Source organism: Oncorhynchus nerka, linkage group LG20, assembly GCF_034236695.1.
Source record: "Oncorhynchus nerka isolate Pitt River linkage group LG20, Oner_Uvic_2.0, whole genome shotgun sequence".
NCBI lineage: Eukaryota > Metazoa > Chordata > Actinopteri > Salmoniformes > Salmonidae > Oncorhynchus > Oncorhynchus nerka.
This window is the reverse complement of record NC_088415.1, coordinates 44,252,187-44,267,169: the sequence shown is the minus strand read 5'-3', so window position 1 is coordinate 44,267,169 and position 14,983 is coordinate 44,252,187. Positions and strand designations below refer to the sequence as shown.

Genomic DNA, 14,983 nt, shown 5'->3' with positions numbered 1-14,983 from the left:
GTCTGCTTGGGGGTATATATGCGGCTGTGATTATAATCGAAGAGAATTCGAAGAGAATCAATGGATGATCAATGGAAACAGGATGAACGTGAGCTCAATTTTGAGTCTCAAAGCAAAAGGTCTGAATACTTATGTAAATAAGGTATTTCTGTTTTTTATTTGTAATACATTTGTAAAAATGACTAAACCTGTTTTGGCTTTGGCATTAAGGGGTGTTGTGTGTAGATTGATGAGAATTTTATTTTATTTAATCCATTTTAGAATAAGGCTGTAGCGTAACAAAATGTGGAAATAATCAAGGGTCTGAATACTTTCCGAATGCACTGTATGTCTCTTCTGCCTATTTGAAGCAGGATGTGAAATCTGACACCACTTGAAGCTGGGATGTCCCTCCCATAGCCATGGAAAGTATCGGGGCACTGGGCCATTACTATCAGTAGCGGTGCATGGGAAGCCAAGCCCCCTCTGATTAAAAAAAGCCATATTAGAACTTTGTGTTGTGATAATTGTGTTGTTTGTTCTATAAATCGTGTTAATTCATATACCTTGCGACCGTGATATATAGGCCTAAAGGCAGAGACAATAACAAGGAGACACAATGGCAGAATAAATTCAACCACACCTTTGTTTTATCACAAAACCGGACAGCAACCTTTGTCCAGTGAAGCCCACAAATCATATTGCATGTACAGAAACAGACAGTTACATTACCTACAGCATGATCAAGCAAGTTAATGTTTCCGACTAAACAACTATTGATTTAGAACCACAGAGTTACCTCAAATCGCAAAGAAAACAGGAGCTGCCTCCACTATTCCAGCAACTTCAACATTTCAACATCATCAAATCACCTCTGCTTAGTCTAATACAGTGATAACTAAAAGATACCAAAAACAATTTAGTCCAATCAACGTAAGCTTAATATGATGTGACTGTCCATGGTTCTTATTTCTGTGCGTGCGGGCGTGTGGTTGTGTGCGCATGCGCATTTATGCAAGTAGAAAAACTCACCCTACTTGTAGAGAAACGCCAATGCCATCCTCCCTCTTTTTCATGTTGACGAAACAGTCTATCACTGTCATACAGTACATGCTTTTATTTTTTGTTGTCCTAAGCTACCAGGCTCAAAAGCTTGCTCGCTAGCCTAACTTCCATTCATGGACAACGTTAGCTAGTTAACATTAGCCTTCTACATCTAGCTACATATTGAACTTCCATCCTCTCAGGCCAGCGGCACAACAATGTATAAATTAATGGTTGGATCAGAATCGTCGTTATAATCATTGGCCAGTACGGAGAATTAAGTAAAACCACAAATCCAAATCCCTATCTCCATACATTGCTAATTTAGGAAAGGGGCAATTTTAGCTAGCTGGCTAGCTAGCCACCAGAGGACAACAACACAACGAGATAAATCAATCAAGTTTTTCTGTCAATGACGTATGCTCTTAATGTGATTTGATAGGAGTGATGCCAAATCCAAGCTGGCTTTCCACACAAAGTTTAGCTCAAGGCTGATTGGCAAAAATGTATACTTTTTTGTCAAGGGAGGACAGATGCTCGCTGGCTTCCTTCCCTTGCATTCTCTACGGGCGGCAACAATGTCATACTGTGATCATTTGGATTAGATAGAATCATATAGATGGCTACACGTAGAGAGACAGAGGGGGGCTGTTTCGCTCGCTCGGAAGCTTTTCCCTGTGATATACATTCAGCCTCTTCCGATTGAAGGAAAATTATGAAACACAGAGAGACGAAAGATAAATAATTTTATGTTATAATTTATTTTATTTTTTTTACATTTTTTGGGAGAGCCTGGCTTCTCTTGGCATTCATGAATACACGCCACTGATTACTAGTCCTCTATTAGCGGACCGATACAGCCGTCTGTAGCGCAGGCTAATGTTTGTTTTTTTTTTGTGTGTTTTTTCTCACAAAAGTAGTGCACTTGGCCATTACTAGTCCTGTATTAACGGACTGTTATAGCAGTCTGTCGCGCAGGCAAATGTTTTCTTATTTAGATTTTTTTCACAAAAGTAATGCACTGGGCCTTTACTAATCATGTGCACTACTTTTGTTAAAAAATAATAACAAATGAATAAATAAAACATTAGCCTGCGCTACAGATGGCTATATCGGTCCACTAATACAGGACTAGTAAAGGCCCAGTGCATTACTTTTGTAAAATATTTATATGTGGTTTCTTACCTTGATCCATTTCTGATTGGGCTGGTTCAGTGTGTGACATTTCAAAGTGTCTTAAATGTGATGTCACTATATGCCTCTGTGTAGTTGAGTTTCAACACTCCTTACACAAAGCATATAGGTACAGTGCAGGCTACAGTGTTTGAAATCCCAAAGCTCAATAAAATATGAAAAAAGGGTTGGATATCACTCAACTTTAAAGGTCCAATGCAGCTGTTTTTATCTCAATATCAAATCATTTCTGGGTAACAATTAAGTACCTTACTATGATTGTTTCAATTATAATGGTCAGAAAGAAACAAAAATAGTTTCTTGGCAAAGATCAATTTATCAAGCAAGAATTTCGCTAGGACTGTCTGAGAATGGTTTGAGTTGGAAGGGGAAAACTGAAAACTAGCTGTTATTGGCAGAGATGATTGGAAATCTCTTTCTTATTGGTCTAGCCGGTGTCATGGCTAAATTCTCAATCTGGCCTTCATAACATCATGGCCACCCAATCATCCCTAGCTTCCAATTGTCTCATTCATCTTCCCCCCCCCTCCCTTTTAACTATTCCCCAGGTTGTTGATGTAAATAAACAACGTTTTCTCAGTCAACTTATTGGTAAAATAAGGGTAAAATAAATCAATAAAATAAAATGAATATATCACCAGGCAGGCCATAGCTCCATCCCAACAAAACAGGTTGAAATTTCAGGTGGCCATTTCAAACAGCTCTTAACCTAAAAGGGCATTATCAGCATTTACACAATTTAACAGTATTATTCCAACCTCATAAGGCAAAAATATATATAAAATACAAGCAAATCTCATTTTGGACTGCACTAGGTCTTTAAAAAAATAGTTGCCACTGACCATAGGAGCACTTGAGTAAATGACTTGGCACTGATGCTGGGTAAACTCAAACAAATTCCTCTGATGTGGGTGCAACCATTGCAATTTGATTTTCTGTTCAGTCAAGTTGCTTACATACATACTTGTAGTTTACACACAAACAAATGTAGTGATTTGAGTGTTTGAAAGTGCTTGCTGGCTGCTGCTGTCGCCATCCTCTAAGGCAGATGAGGTCAGGCAGGCGGGTGGTATCCTAATTTGCCAACCGGGCTGAAATTTAAGACGACCCCCTCTTTAAGCCACCAGTTCTGGAGCCCCCACTCCATAGATCAGTTATTCTTGGTGTCCACTGAACTTTGTGACCATATTTTTCTGGAGCACTATCTCGGCCTCATATGCTCTTCTTTAAGAGCTTCTGCAACAACAGGTAAGAACATTGAATATGACCGTTGCATAGGAGTGTTGTGTTTAGAATGACTGCATCAGGATCCACAGCATTGAAACAACAGGTCAGATAATGAGAAAATGTATAAACTTGCTAATGTAAAGAACAAATTACAAAGTACATTCATTGGAATGTAATAGATTAATTATAGTTCTGATGTTACAAGTTATTGTTTTGCTTATTATTACATGAAATTGAAGACTATAATAGAATATAGTATGTTCCTCAATTAATTAATCAGTCATCAATGATATAGCCTATCTTGTTTTTAATGGATGCATATATAATGCCTTAGGCTACTGCTGTCGTCGTTGCTTCCAGAGCTACAATATGGATGGAATTTAATTTCACTTTCCGTCACACCATCACACACCACTGTTCACTTTCTCTAATGGGCGGGGTTATACATTACTCTACTCTACTACTCCAATTCCGATCCAATCAGACTCTTTTGCTGGTGTAACCATTGGTTACCAATGCACAAGCATTATGGGATGTGCACGTCAGCTTCCTGTACAATGGTATTCCCTACAACTACACGTCAACATTTTCGCTAGGCTAAAGCTTCTTACTACTTTATGAATTTATTTTAACAAGCTTTCAGAGGTTTCGTCTTCATAATCGGGACTTGCTTTATCAAAGGGAAAATGAAGGAAAAGAGTCACGGGAATACCTGGACATAACGTCAGAGCAGTGGGGTAATCGGATTTGATTGCTACATAGCTGTCTGTTGAATCAGGGGTGTAAAGTAATCAATACTCAAAAATTTGCAACGAAAACAAGCGTTTCTATTGGACAGCTTTAGTAAACAGGGCGGTACCTACCTAATTATGTCCAATAGAAACACTCGTTTTCGTAGTAAAACAGAACGTTTTGCAACTGTTTAGGGTAATGCTTAAACCCCAGGTGGTGACGTTGTTGACAGTATAATGAATGGTTCAAGGCAGGAGTCGTGGGTCATTGTCATGCATAAATCTATGGTTGTCATCAGCCAACCGTTTTTGTTTATGCATGCTATCAAACATAAATCACGTATCATTCGTTGGCAAGATCTTGGCGTACTTTCTACTAAAGAGCCTCTACTACATTGTCAAAAAGGCAAGGGGTCAGGTTTTATCCCACTAAGTATTTTTGGTGCAGTCCAGACTGGCTTTTATTTTCAACGTCGTTGATGTTTGGTTCAGATTTTGTCCGGTCTGGACGACAATTTCACGGATCCACCAGCACCTGAATACCCGATAATTGCAGCTAATGTCATGGGTCTGGGTCAGATCTGATATGATTGTCTGGGGTATGTGTAATTTGAATTGTGTTGTCCGGTAGGGCCCATACAGATCCGATCACGATTGCTGCAGTGGAGAGCAATTGTATAATTAATGCTGCTCTTGTTTTTTACGAGAGTGGAGCGTGGCACGTGTAGCTTGTTGTTGGCCAATCACGAGTCATCAAAACGGGAGTAGGCTACATTCATAGAGCCTCTGTGTGTGTCAAAAATTACGAGCGTGGTTGGGGAGTAACGGATTACATGTAATCGTTGGCAAGGTCTTGGCGTACTTTCTACTAAAGAGCCTCTACTACATTGTCAAATCCGTTACATGTAAAGGATTACAAAAACGGTAACTGTAGTCCGTTACAGGCAAATATATTGTAATCAGATTAGATACTTTTGAAAAACTAGATAATTACTTCGAGGTTTAGTTTTAAATTCAGAAGGGATGTTTGCAAAAATATATATTTGATAGTTATGTTTTCTCAATGACATTCAAATCAGCATTGAAAAACGCAGCAAGTTTAAATGTATTCAACGTAAGCGAGTCTGACCATAAATCAGAGACCACTATGATGACACACCAAGTGAAAAATGCCTCTTGCAACAGCTGCATAGTGTGGATCCCATCCTATGGAATAAAAGTGAAGCTTTTTTTTGCTCAAATTAATTCATGCTGATTTAAAAAAATAAATCCATAAGCCTAATGGACACATGCTCAAACTGGCACACTTTTGATAGACTTAAAGGGTCTGAGTCTGGGGTATGTGTAATTTGAATTGTCTTGTCCGGTAGGGCCCATACAGATCCAAACACGATTGCTGCAGTGGAGAGAAATTGTATAATTAAGGCTGCTGCTCTTGTTTTTTTTACGAGAGTGGGGCGTGGCATGTATAGCTTGTTAATTTTTGGATTTATAATAGGCAGCATTGCAAAGAAAAAGCCATATCTCAGACTGGCCGGTAAAAAGAAAAGATTAAGATGGGCAAAGAACACAGACACTGGACAGAGGAACTCTGCCTAGAAGGCCAGCATCCCTCCCACTCCTCTTTCTATTCTGGTTAGAGGCAGTTTGCGCTGTCCTGTGAAGGGAGTAGTACACAGCGTTGTACCAGATCTTCAGTTTCTTGGCAATTTCTCACATGGGATAGCCTTAATTTCTCAGAACAAGAATAGACTGACGAGTTTCAGAAGAATGTTATTTGTTTCTGGCCATTTTGAACCTGTAAACGAACACACAAATGCTGATGCTCCATATACTCAACTAATCTAAAGAAGGACAGTTGTATTGCTTCTTTAATCAGACCAACAGTTTTCACCTGTGCTAATATAATTGCAAAATGGTTTTCTAATGATCAATTAGCCTTTTAAAATGATAAACTTGGATTAGATAACACAAGGTGCCATTGGAACACAGGAGTGATGGTTGCTGGTAATGGGCCTCTGTACACCTATATTCCATTTGTTTTTTTTAAAATCTCCTGTTTCCAGCTACAGTAGACATTTACAACATTAACAATGTCTACATATTTCTGATCAATTTGATGTTATTTTACTGGACAAAAAAACAGCTTTTCTTTCAAAAACAAGGACATTTCTAAGTGACCCCAAACTTACGGTAGTGTAAGTGCATGTGGTAGATGGGAGCAATAATAAATATTTTGGTGCATTCTTCAGTTGGCTCGTCTTTCCTATATTAAGAGGCTTGAAAAAATATTATTGTGATATAATGCTTACTAATTATGTGCAATTGAAATTTGGCCATAAAAATCAATGACATATTTTCATCTGTAAATTACGTATTTTGAACATCCCGAAAATACGTTTTTTCAACATCCGAAATGGACATCTTTTCAATGTTCTAAAAATTCATATTTATTTATAGTCCGGAAAATACATATTTTTGATGTTCAGATAATATATATATTCGACATCCAGAAAAGTCTTTATTTTCACCTTTCTTTCAGCCACTAAAATGCACATGACGTCAATAGCAGGAAAAGACGTCTAAAATAGGTATTTTCATCATGAGTTTGCTTACTGGGATGTTTCTGCAATGTTGCCATCATGCTGGAGCATGCCAGTGCCAATGCAAGACATATTACAATTTGCCCTATGCCACTGTATCTAGCAAGCAGGTTTGGTGCATGATATGTAAGACTATTGATTACCTTTGTGTGGAACGTGTTATCTCTCTTCAGTGTAAGACATCACATCCACCACCACCATGCCAGAAGGGGAGGTACACCAGAGGAAGGGGAAGTCCAAGAAGTCCAAGTCAAAGGGCAAGGGGAAAGGCCAAGGTGGCAGTGCCAGCCCCAAGGCGGGAACCTTAGATGGGCAAAATGAGCTGCCATTATTGCCCCCCATCCAGCCCGTCAAGAAGGCTGTGGAGGAGAAGGTGGCCGTGGCCAAGGTGGAAGAAGAGTCGTCCATTTTCATCGGTCTCCAGGTGCTGTTTCCCTACCTGCTGGCTGGGATGGGGATGGTGATGGCTGGGATGGTGCTGGACAGTGTCCAGGTGAGTGCTCCATGTTGTCTTGAACCCCGATATCCAGCCTTCTCATGTTCGAGTGAATGCATCACATGACTATGAAGTATATACAGTAGGCAGTCACTTACGCTTACGCTGTTGGATGATCTATCAAGTAATAATGCCAACATCTTGGTGTGTCTAATCTCATCACTATTTGAGGACATAATTCATACTTCCAAAGGAATAAAAGTGTATTAACACTTCAATATTGATTCTTAAAACATAAATTACCTTAAAAAAACATGCCACTCAGATTGGTTAAAACATGTAATTTGTTTTGCTATAATGCTTTCATCAGTCCAAAGTAGATCCAGCTCGAAATGTGTTTAACCCTTCAAGACCTTGCTAAATATGCATTAGGTTTTTGACAGTGTTTGACAGTGTTTGGATGACAACCAGCTGGTTACAGCTTTAGTTTCAAATCATTTTTCTAATTCCTTGCTACCTTTGGGGAAATACATTTTCAACTAATTTATTCAAAGGTTCAAGATGTCCACCCCAATTGTGTCATCTAGTTAGACTGGCAAAGCCGTCTGATCTCGCGAGCTTACATATATGTTCGCTAGCGAAACAGACGGTAAGCTTGCGAGATCAGGATGGTTTGTACGAGGCTAACATCTAGTGCCCTAAAGCTCAAAAGCGAATGACAGTCAGTGGCAGTGCAGTGAATCAAGAAGAAATCAACATGGGCTAGGTGTTGTTTAGAAATAAATGGGATTCAGGGACATGTTAGTATGTTAGGCATAATGTTAGTATGCAAGAAGTTGGCATACTTTAGGTTTAGGTTATGCATTGTGTCCTTAAAGTTGGGCTGGGCAATATATCTAATATTCAGGGTGGTTGTGAATGTGATGCATATTTTATTAGATTGCCGCATTCCATGATTTCAACATTATTGGATTAGAAGAGTAAAGAGAAGTGTCAACAGGAGAGGGTTGGTATGCTGCTGAAGTATGGCTCATTGCATGTCTCTTTCGCTGAATCACTGCTCTGATGCTGCATGGCGCTGGCTTTGTCCTCTACTCTGCCCGTCGTCCCTGGCATTTGGCAGCCGGCTTACCCACCGGTGAGTAATCAGATGCTGGCTCTCGCTTCCTCTCTCTCCCTCTCTGTCTCGCCTTCTCTTTCCGTCCCTCCGCATCGTGCATGTGGTTTAGGGGAAACACAGCGGTGAGATCAGCTCTACGTATACTGCTGACGGCAGAGAGGGAAGTGGTAGGATGCCCTAACATAAAGAGACAGTCACAGCATGCAGAGGGATAGACAGAGGCAGCCTGAGCAGAGGGGCATGAAAATAAGGACTGAGGGAGGATACGAGAGGGGCAGATACCAAGTGGTCACATGAAATGGGGTGACACTACACCCAGAGAGGAGCAAAGCCAGCCCACCAGTTAGAGTAAAGAGCAGGTCCCTGACATATGTTTCTGACAGGACTTGAACCTGTTCCTACAACCGAAGAGGAAAGAGACTCTGTGTGCTAGAATAACGAGAGGAAAGTCGGAGGGGGGGATAAACTGTGCGTTTAAGAGGGAGCATGGAGTGAGTGAGTCACGACACTAGAGAGAGAGAGGGAGGAATAGAGAGAGTGTGTCTCAGTCTGTAAGCCGGTCATCCTCCTGAATGACTGTGGCGCAGACAGACAGCCCTCCCCCTGCAGAGGCCTCCCTTGATGGTGAATGAGTCTCCAGGAACCTACTGCGTTGCCGTTTTCTCAGAGGACACAGAGAACACTTCTCCTGTCAGAGAGCCAGCAAAGGACCATCGAAAAGTCAAACAAATGGAACAGGAGCATCTAATGGGGCAGAAGGATCAACTGCACCTGCTGCCTCTTTCTCTTCTCTCTCAAGGACCGGCGATTGAGTGAAAGCCTCTTGGTATAGGTTAATTGTTTGTTTGTGAGGTAGTAAGATGGAGCCTGCAAGCTGTTGGTGTATCATATGATGGAGAGAGTGATCACTCTAGTGACATCTGGACCCCTCACCAGGACTGACGCATCAAAGGACTAGACTGTTGGGGTTTTCTGAGTTTGTTCCATTCACTCTCATTTCTTCTGGGGTAAAGGAGTATTCTAAGGTCAAGGGCATGGCGAGGACAGAAGAAGAACAACGTCTAACTTTAAGAGGACTTTAATCAAGTTCACCCACTTTTCAGGGTCCATTGTTACTACTTCATAGTCACCAGCTTTGTTGTAATGACCTTTCATGAATCACAGAAAGCAACATTGCAGTGAAGTCAAGCTCCCACCTGTGAGGTAAGCGGCAGAGACACTAGCTTGTGGTGCTTACTGGCGAAAGAACCAAGTACTTGTCTGTGGATCTCAGGCTGTCACTGTCCACCCCCCGGCCCTTTATCCCTACCAGTCAAGGGTTTGAGTAATGGGGTAAGTGTGTACAATCATGGTGGTGACTCGGCTGGAACTGGAGCTGTGCTACCAGGGGAAGAAGTTGCGTGGCTTCACCTGTAAGCTGACCCGCTCTGCCCATGGCTTCCTGCCTGAGAGCTCCTGGCAGATCGCAGCCCAGGTGCTGCTGCCATACCTGGTGGCTGGACTGGGAATGGTCTCCGCTGGCATCATCATGGATATTGTTCAAGTATGGATCTATGTGATGGGCTTCCTATCTCCTCCTACTTCTGTATAACCGTGTGTGTGTGTGTGTGTGTGTGTGTGTGTGTGTGTGTGTGTGTGTGTGTGTGTGTGTGTGTGTGAGCGTAACCTATTATAGTCCTATTTTTATGTAGTTTGATAGGAATCAAAATGGTCAGATCATTAAAGGCCAGCAGGGACAGGACCTCTTACAGCACTGTATTTTAGAACATCTGAGAGAATTGTTTTGAGAATGGTTTCCCTCCTGTTGTAACCCCTCTGGGAAATAGCAATGCATTTTAGTCACTGGAAAGATGGACAATGACTTAAAACAGAGGAGTCATCATGCCTATGATTTGCTTATCAGTTTTTCATGATAATCCAAACTGGGTTTCTGTTTATATCCTCTCTCTATTTTGGATATCAGTTTTGAACTCTTTCTCCACCTTCCATTGCCATACAAATCAGATTTGGAGGTGGGAAAGGTTGGTCTGGGGAGGCTTTCATTGTATAGAGAGAGAGAGAGTGGGCGGTTGGCTGACAGAGGGAGGACTGATGAATCAAAATCAATCAAATCAAATCAAATGTATTCATATAGCCCTTCGTACATCAGCTGATATCTCAAAGTGCTGTACAGAAACCCAGCCAAAAACCCCAAACAGCAAGCAATGCAGGTGTAGAAGCACGGTGGCTAGGAAAAACTCCCTAGAAAGGCCAAAACCTAGGAAGAAACCTAGAGAGGAACCAGGCTATGTGGGGTGGCCAGTCCTCTTCTGGCTGTGCCGGGTGGAGATTATAACAGAACATGGCCAAGATGTTCAAAAGTTCATAAATGACCAGCATGGTCAAATAATAATAAGGCAGAACCGTTGAAACTGGAGCAGCAGCACGGCCAGGTGGACTGAGGACAGCAAGGAGTCATCATGTCAGGTAGTCCTGAGGCATGGTCCTAGGGTTCAGGTCCTTCGAGAGAGAGAGAGAAAGAGAGAATTAGAGACAGCACACTTGAATTCACACAGGACACCGAATAGGACAGGAGAAGTACTCCAGATATAACAAACTGACCCTAGCCCCCCGACACATAAACTACTGCAGCATAAATACTGGAGGCTGAGACAGGAGGGGTCAGGAGACACTGTGGCCCCATCCGAGGACACCCCCGGACAGGGCCAAACAGGAAGGATATAACCCCACCCACTTTGCCAAAGCACAGCCCCCACACCACTAGAGGGATATCTTCAACCACCAAATTACCATCCTGAGACAAGGCCGAGTATAGCCCACAAAGATCTCTGCCACGGCACAACCCAAGGGGGGGCGCCAACCCAGACAGGAAGATCACATCAGTGACTCAACCCACTCAAGTGACGCACCCCTCCTAGGGACGGTATGAAAGAGCCCCGTAAGCCAGTGACTCAGCCCCTGTAATAGGGTTAGAGGCAGAGAATCCCAGTGGAAAGAGGGGAACCGGCCAGGCAGAGACAGCAAGGGTGGTTTGTTGCTCCAGAGACTTTCCGTTCACCTTCCCACTCCTGGGCCAGACTACACTCATTCATATGACCCACTGAAGAGAATCAGGCTGGGAGTGAGAGAGACAGAGGTTTGCATCCAAAAATGGCACCCTATTCCCTATGTAGTGCATTATATAAGGGCTAGGGTGCCAATTTGGTCACAGAGTCGGAGCTCTGAGCTGGAGCTAGGGCTCTGGACCGCCGACCAGTGGAGGCAAAATGAACTGGGACGCTTCCCAAGATAGGGCCCGAATGTGACAGCCTTTAGTCGACATTTGAGAAGAACTTGAGAGCGGCGTTTAAAAATAACCTACCCCACCCCCATCCTGGCAAAGCTGACTTATCTGTTTATTTATAACATGCCTCTATTTTTAGATCTTCAGTAGGGGGTTTGTAGACACGTTGTCAAGAGGAACTCTTAGACACTCAATTAATCTATTTTAATTTTCTGTCTGACAAAGTCTATCTGACAAAATAGTTGCCAATATATCAGAGATTAAACTCAAGTAGAATTTGAGACTAATATTTCATTTTGAAGAACACAGTTTACAATTGAAAGAAGGGCTGCTGGTGTTGGATGATTTTTTTTTGTGTTGGGATGATGGTTGTATTTAAGGACAATATAAGTGTTTATCCCTGTCGGGGTCTGGCTGAAAGGATACAGTTGATGATGATGTCTGTGTGTTTCAGCACTGGGAGGTGTTTAAGGTCATCACAGAGATTTTCATCCTGGTTCCAGCTCTGGTGGGACTGAAGGGCAACCTGGAGATGACCCTGGCTGCTCGCCTCTCCACTGCAGTGAGTCCACATTGAAACATTTTTTATTTTTTCCACCTTTATTTAGCCAGGTAGGCAAGTTGAGAACAAGTTCACATTTACAACTGCGACCTGGCCAAGAATAAAGCAAAGCAGTTCGACACATACAACAACACAGAGTTACACATGGAATAAACAAAACATACAGTCAATAATACAGTTGAAGAAAACCTATATACAGAGTGTGCAAATGAGGTAAGAAAAGGGAGGTAAGGCAATAAATTTGGCCATGGTGGCAAAGCAATTACAATATACCAATTAGACACTAGAGTGATTGATGTGCAGAAGATGTATGTGCAAGTAGAAATACAGGGGTGCAAAGGAGCAAAATAAATAAATACAGTATTTTTTTTTTTTTTTAATTAAACTGAGATAGAAAGATGGGCTGTTTACAGATGGGCTATGTACAGGTGCAGTGATCTGTGAGCTGCTCTGACAGCTGGTGCTTAAAGCTAGTGAGGGAGATATGAGTCTCCAGCGTCAGTGATTTTTGCAGTTCGTTCCAGTCATTGGCAGCAGAGAACTGGAAGGAGAGGCGGCCAAAGGAAGAATTGGCTTTGGGGGTGACCAGTGACAACTACGTGCTGGAGCGTGTGCTACGAGTGGGTGCTGCTATGGTGACCAGTCAGCTGAGATTTACCTAGCAGAGACTTGTAGATAACCTGTAGCCAGTGGGTTTGGTGACAAGAGAGTACCACGTGAGCGTACAGGTTGCAGTGGTGGGTAGTGTATGGGGCTTTGGTAACAAAATGGATGGCACTGTGATAGACTGCATCCAATTTGTTGAGTAGAGTGATGGAGGCTATTTTATAGATGGCATCGCCAAAGTCGAGGATTGGTAGGATGGTCAGTTTTACGAGGGTATGTTTGGCAGCATGAGTGAAGGATGCTTTGTTGTGAAATAGGAAGACATTTTTAGATTTAATTTTGGATTGGAGATGTTTAATGTGAGTCAGTGATAGAGGAATTCTAAATTCCTTTATGTTTTATTGCCAAAACCAATCCACAGGTTATAAACTGAACATGACATCATCAGTTTCCCACCCTCTCTCCGATTCTCACAAGAGCCCATTGTTTTAGGTCTGGAACATCTCCCAGACATTTCTTATCTGTCTGAAAAGCCATAGCATCCCTCCCCTTTAACCTCCCAAGAGGCACAGACAATTAATTTGTTCTGCTTACATTTTCAGTAACAGCTTAACCAATAACTTTTACTTTTCATACCATAACATAATAGTATTAGAATAAATGGTTCTAATCAATAATGTATACATAATTAATAATTTCAACCATAATTTCCTCTAACAGTCAGGAAGGAGAGTTTACAGTCTAACGAGACACCTAGGTATTTGTAGTTGTCCACATATTCTAAGTCAGAACCGTCCAGAGTAGTGATGCTGGACAGGCGGGCAGGTGTGGGCAGCGATCGGTTGAAGAGCATGCATTTGGTTTTACTTGCATTTAAGAGCAGTTGGAGGCCACAGAAGGAGAGTTGTATGGCATTGAAGCTCGTCTGGAGGTTAGTTAACACAATGTCCAAAGAAGGGCCAGATGTATACAGAATGGTGTCACCTGCGTAGAGGTGGATCAGAGAATCACCAGCAGCAAGAGCGACATCATTGATGTATACAGAGAGAGTCGGCCCGAGAATTTAACCCTGTGGCACCCCCATAGAGACTGCCAGAGGTCCGGACAACAGGCCCTCCGATTTGACAGACTGAACTCTGTCAGAGAAGTAGTTGGTGAACCAAGCTAGGCAGTCATTTGAGAAACCAAGGCTGTTTAGTCTGCCGATAAGAATGTGGTGATTGACAGAGTCGAAAGCCTTGGCCAGGTCGATGAACACGGCTGCACAGTAATGACTCTTATCGATGGCAGTTATGATATCGTTTAGGACCTTGAGCGTGGCTGAGGTGCACCCATGACCAGCTCTGAAACTAGATTGCATAGTAGAGAAGGTACAGTGGGATTCGAAATGGTCGGTAATCTGTTTGTTAACTTGGCTTTCGAAAACCTTAGAAAGGCAGGGTAGGATAGATATAGGTCTGTAGCAGTTTGGGTCTAGAGTGTCTCCCCTTTGAAGAGGGGGATGACCGCGGCAGCTTTCCAATCTTTGGGAATCTCAGACGATACGAAAGAGATGTTGAACAGGCTAGTAATAGGGGTTGCAACAATTTTGGCAGATCATTTTAGAAAGAGAGGGTCCAGATTGTCTAGCCCGGCTGATTTGTAGGGGTCCAGATTTTGCAGCTCTTTCAGAACATCAGCTATCTGGATTTGGGTGAAGGAGAAATGGTGGGGGCTTGGGCGGGTTGCTGTGGAGGGTGCCGGGCAGTTGACCGGGATAGGGGTAGCCAGGTGGAAAGCATGGCCAGCCGTAGAGAAATGCTTATTGAAATTCTCAATTATAGTGGATTTATCGGTATTGACAGTGTTTCCTAGCCTCAGTGCAGAGGGCAGCTGGGAGGGGGTGCTCTTATTCTCCATGGACTTTACAGTGTCTCAGAACTTTTTTGAGTTTGTACTACAGGATGCAAATTTCTGTTTGAAAAAGCTAGCCTTAGGCTTTCCTAACTTCCCTGAAAAGTTGCATATCACGGGGGCTATTCGATGCTAATGCAGAACGCCACAGGATGTTTTTGTGCTGGTCAAGGGCAAACAGGTCTAGAGTGAACCAAGGGCTATATCTATTCCTGGTTGTCATTTTTGGGGGAATGGAGCATGCTTATTTAAGATGGTGAGGAAGGCACTTTTAAAGAATAAACAGGCATCCTCTACTGACGGGA

General features: G+C 42.5%; 1 protein-coding gene across 4 annotated transcripts in view; it reads left to right on the top strand.

Moving 5' to 3' along the window:
• Nucleotides 1-3,359: 3,359 nt before the first annotated feature.
• The window catches only part of LOC115102645 (solute carrier family 41 member 1-like), a 34,217-nt gene continuing 22,593 nt past the window's right edge, over nucleotides 3,360-14,983 (top strand). The window contains exons 1-3 of one of the 4 annotated variants that reach the window (XM_065005536.1): nucleotides 3,360-3,465; nucleotides 6,952-7,271; nucleotides 12,072-12,179. In XM_065005536.1, coding sequence (XP_064861608.1) covers nucleotides 6,978-7,271; nucleotides 12,072-12,179 — 402 coding nt within the window. In that variant the 5' untranslated portion in view covers nucleotides 3,360-3,465; nucleotides 6,952-6,977. The other 3 variants (XM_065005537.1, XM_065005535.1, XM_065005538.1) reach the window with 3 other exon arrangements.